Here is a 4,626-nt window from a genome sequence, read left to right as displayed (position 1 = left end):
CAGCAGGAAATGAAACAGGAAAAATACTATCAAATGCCTTTTTTTTTTGGAGAAAGTAAGTCTGACAATTTAAGAGAAACAAATTAATGCAAGAGCAACTTTCTCTTCTTGGTGGTGGTCCCCTCTGAATTGCAAGCTGAATTACTGTTCTCCAAGACTGCAGCAGGAGCCAAGCTGCCAAAGAAAAATGTCTTCTCTTCTTTCCTCCAATAAATATGCTGAGCAATCCATGCTGCTCTGCATCTTAGGCAAGTTTTATTTGAAAAAAAATTATGTACTTTGAAAAAATCTTCTCCAAATCTACAGGTATTCAGATTAATACCTGATGAAGACAAGGGTGCAAATAATAACTGATTCACAATCAAACAAGCATGATTTAAGGCACCATTTCCTTTCCATACAGCTGCACTAGTGGTCTCCCGGCAAACTGTTCTGCACTACAGAATACAGAGTGAAAAAATGGTAGGTAGACCTAACTTAGGTAGGTTTTCAGGACAAAAATCAAACTTATTCCCCCAACTTTTTTTTTTTTAATCACCCCTTTCAGAAGTGTATCAATTCACTCCTCTACCTTGATTACATATCACAAAACAAAACAGGGATATTACAACACCCTGCAAGACAAATAGTAGAAGGCAAATATGTTTTTGACAACAAGAGTCTTAGAATCAACAGAAGATATAACTTTTGATAATTTTATAAAATAGATGTAAGCACATGTTTAGATTGAGCTAATCTCAGAGCTGATAACTAACAGGAATTCATTAATCTATTTAGATCAATCCAATTAGAAAAACATGCAAACTGCTATTAAGAGGATTGGAAGCACCCTTGAATGGAGTTACCTCTGTTCTGGACTGCTGTTAGCAGGCTGCAGAGCTGAAGGAGCCTCTTGTGCAACCTCTGCATTCTCTTCTACAACATATTTACAAGAAGCATCCTGTGAGGTAGACAGTTTTCCTTCCTCACTTAAAAAAAAAAGGAAACAATTTATTTAATTAAGTTTACTTACAGGGAAATTTCAGGCAACAGGAGAAAACTGGGAGACGGGTCCATATTTCACATGCAGATGGATTTTAAGTTATGATTGCAACATGAAGATCAAGCACACGGTTCTAGACTTTATGAACACCGAATAATGCACCGGTGTTTATGTCCATTAAAACTTGACTGGATAAAAGGGCAGGAAATGTAGTGATTAGAAATAAGATCAGGAAGGAAATAAGGAACGTGTGTGATGCCTGACGTGGTAACAATCACAGTCATGATCCTTGACTATACATACCGATAGGATTTCAACACTCTGAAGCCCAAAGTATGCAAAAATGGAAGGAAGAAAGTATAAAAGAAATTCAAGATTCCATCAGAAACTGGCATTAAAGTCTGTCCATGAAACATATCAGTAAAATCATTAACTCGTTGCCATCTTTATTAAACCCCCTAATAACTCCACAATGAAGTGCGATGGATGGGTTATATGGTACTAGGAGTGCAGCCCAATCTAGTTAATGAACTTCCTCTCAAAGAGAAAACCAGAAACAGTTCAGTGAAAAAGTACACTCACTCTGTATAAGACATCACCATGTAACTAGCCACCCTCAAAAATTATTAGCAAACAAGTACTAGTGTTTTGCCTCTAAATCAAAGCTTTTCTCCCTCTCTCTTCCACTGTCTCCCACCTCAGCCACACAATTATGAGTGCACTAAAATACAAATTTGACCATATACCTGCAAGAGACAGTTATAAGGTAGCTCTGAAGCAAACACAAACATCAATCTTATACCTCTGTGGCAACAAATCTATTTCTGCAAGAAGTTAAGAACATTTTAAAGTCTCTCCCCTCTGTTGATTTTTCTTCCTATTCTTACAGTTCTCCTTTCAATAGATCCTTTTAATTTCAATGAATCCTCCTCCTTCCTCCCATATCTGCAGAGCCTGTAAAATTACTGGCTTTGCATTGCAATCTCTCATCAGGATCCAGTTTTCCCTGTCTGACATTTGTCATTTGTCTTGACACTTTGTTCAAAATAAAATACTTGTCACCATCAGAACTGGTCTTTCTTATTTTATTTTTTAAAAAGGGATAGTCTCTGCTATGAAGTCTCTCTGCTTCTGATTCTCCATTTGGAACTAAGTTTGGAAACCACATTGTCATTTGTAGCTTTCCACAAATTAACTACTGTGCTCATGACGCTCCTTCTCCTCTCAGCATAGGCAGGAACCTATACAAACAGGTCTGGAAGCATCTACTTTGCCAGGTACACAGGCCAGAGTAGGACCTCATCTAGCTACTCTAACTGTCACTTTAAATTCAGACTTTTTTTCTCCCCAGCACTGTTTTAGATATTTATTCCTAAGGAAAGTCTACTTTTCTCTTCCATTTGTTTTTTCAATGTATTTAAAAGCTGGTTTAGAGAAAGCCATGTGAGCATTGCCTCAGTATGAGGCCAGAAACCTCTATCAGCCTAGAGTGGTCTGCATATTTCAGCCTCCTCCTACATTTCCTTAATCTCCCCTTTTTAAATCAAGATCCCAGAGCCCTCTTTGCTAGAGGCTTGAAAGATGTGATTGGACAGAGTGCTAGATAATCTCATCTGGGCTGCCTTCTGCCCAGGTGATTCTATGACATTGCCTCTCTTTGTACCTCTGTGTCCTTCTAACAACAAAAATGGAAGTGCTTGCTCTATAGCTCAAGGAGGTGATTCTGTGAAGGCAGGCAGGAACTGCCACCACGTGCTGCTTCCTCATGGTAGTTTTTGCACCAATAGCAGGTATCACAGAACTTTAAAGTGCGTGGGAACTAAAGCAGTTTAAGGAGAAGTGTAAAATCACCATGGGTAATTAAATCCAACTGTAAACATCTAACACAATAGGAGTGCAGACCATACAAAAGTGTTCCCCAAAATACAGAATGAAGTGGAGAGCAGATCCAGCATTTACTGAGTCAGCAAGGTGCCACATCACCATGTGGTTCCATGCCACATCAGTCTGCACTGACTCAAAATCCTCCTCTAAACTGCTTTCATTCAATTCCTCTAACAATGCCCTTTGATTTATAAGCACTGTGCAGCCAGAGATGCTCCGTCCTCCGTATTAAAGAATATCAGAGGTTAAGTCAGGTGCCTAAAGAGATTAGAGTTTATTGCTTTGCTCATCAAAAGGATGGAAGCAAGAGTGACTGAAAGCTGTTATGTTTCCATTCCTGAACCATCTAAAATGAACAGCACTTATTTACTACCACATCGGACAAAGTAAATGAATTTAAAAGAAGGGACATGTATGGACTAACACTGGAAAGTTTTTTCTACTGAAATAGACTGGGATCTTTAAGCCACTTCAAGGACATATGGACAATTTATTTTCAATATTTAAAGCTAGAATAGGGACTGATTCTAGGAAATTATTCTAAAAGAATGAGAAGAGGGTTGCATGCCAAAATGCTAGTAGTATGTTCTGATTTGTCAAGATCGGGGGGTGGGGTGGTGGTGGGGGGAGCACGACAAACCAGCTTCATTTAAAAAAGGTAAAATAATTTTTGCAGGTCAGCCTGTTTGTAGCCTCTCCTACATAAAGATTTGATAACTAAGTATTTTGATCATTAAATCTAAGATCACAAGATCTTAGTAGATGAGATCTCAAGTAGGCAAAATGGAAACGTGCTTTATTCCCACAAAAGCATCACAAATGTTGATAGGTGTAATATGGAATATAACCATATTGTATGACTGTTATTCCTGAATCAAACACTTTGTATCAGAAAATACCAAAAATAAGGAGTTTGTTCTTCCAGTAATTCAAGAAGTCTATGTGCCACCTATAGTCCAGAACAGATTTAAGAAGAACTCTTTTTGATGACACAGTGTTCTATCAACAGTGCTTGTTTCACACAGGTCGCAAGACAATAAACAGGTACTCTCACCTTTTGAAAACAGCTGTTTCAGTTTTAGCATCTACAGTAAGGCTCAGTGTCTCCTTCATGCTGCCATTCATGACTGTTTCAGTTACCTTGTCTGCATTTTCTACATCATCCTCTCCATCTGAGCTGGCCTCCATAGCAACACTTCCTGGGGCTAGATATATAGAAGTAATTTAGTACATGGCTGGTTATGTTTCTACTTCATGAGCAAGCATACAAGCCAATATAACCAGAATGATATTTTTGCAGTTACTCTACATACACTTGAATTCTTCCTTACAAAAGTCACCTTTCTGCAACCCCCTCATACACATAGATAGAGAATAAGTACGCACTTACAAATGGCTTAAGGAAAAGTCACATTCCGTAACCACTTTTTGTTTTTTCATTTTGCAAGCCATTTAGTGATTTAGATCAACAATGGTTACCACAACAGGTTTGCCTGAGTAAGACTTCAGTAGGGTTAAAGTGATTTGTTACTCTTCCATACAGTCAGACTCATTACACAAGCCCACACAGTACAAATTTGACAGCGAGTTTCCACGTACAAACAAGCCTTTGGGATGTGCAGTCTCCCCAGACTTCTCTGTACTTCTTTTTCTGTCTGTTAGCAATATATACAAAAAGGTAACTAGCACATATTTGGCCTTTAACCAGTTCATACACATAGAGGAAAGAATTAGTGCATGCATAGTGAAAGTAACTTGGA

At 38.3% G+C, this 4,626-nt stretch overlaps 1 protein-coding gene across 1 annotated transcript in view; it reads right to left on the bottom strand.

Annotated features, from left to right (window-relative positions):
* Positions 1–845: 845 nt before the first annotated feature.
* PPP6R3 (protein phosphatase 6, regulatory subunit 3) overlaps positions 846–4,626 on the bottom strand; it is a gene marked incomplete at its 3' end in the record, with an annotated part of 47,946 nt that continues 44,165 nt past the window's right edge. Inside the window, exons 22-24 of the mRNA XM_010087291.1 lie at positions 3,921–4,071; positions 1,286–1,303; positions 846–968 (exon numbers count right to left, since the gene is read on the bottom strand). Coding sequence (XP_010085593.1) covers positions 846–968; positions 1,286–1,303; positions 3,921–4,071 — 292 coding nt within the window. The remainder of the gene's footprint in view (positions 969–1,285; positions 1,304–3,920; positions 4,072–4,626) is intronic.

This window comes from Pterocles gutturalis, unplaced genomic scaffold, assembly GCF_000699245.1.
Source record: "Pterocles gutturalis isolate BGI_N339 unplaced genomic scaffold, ASM69924v1 scaffold3451, whole genome shotgun sequence".
Lineage (NCBI taxonomy): Eukaryota > Metazoa > Chordata > Aves > Pterocliformes > Pteroclidae > Pterocles > Pterocles gutturalis.
This window is presented reverse-complemented; position numbering and strand designations above follow the sequence as displayed.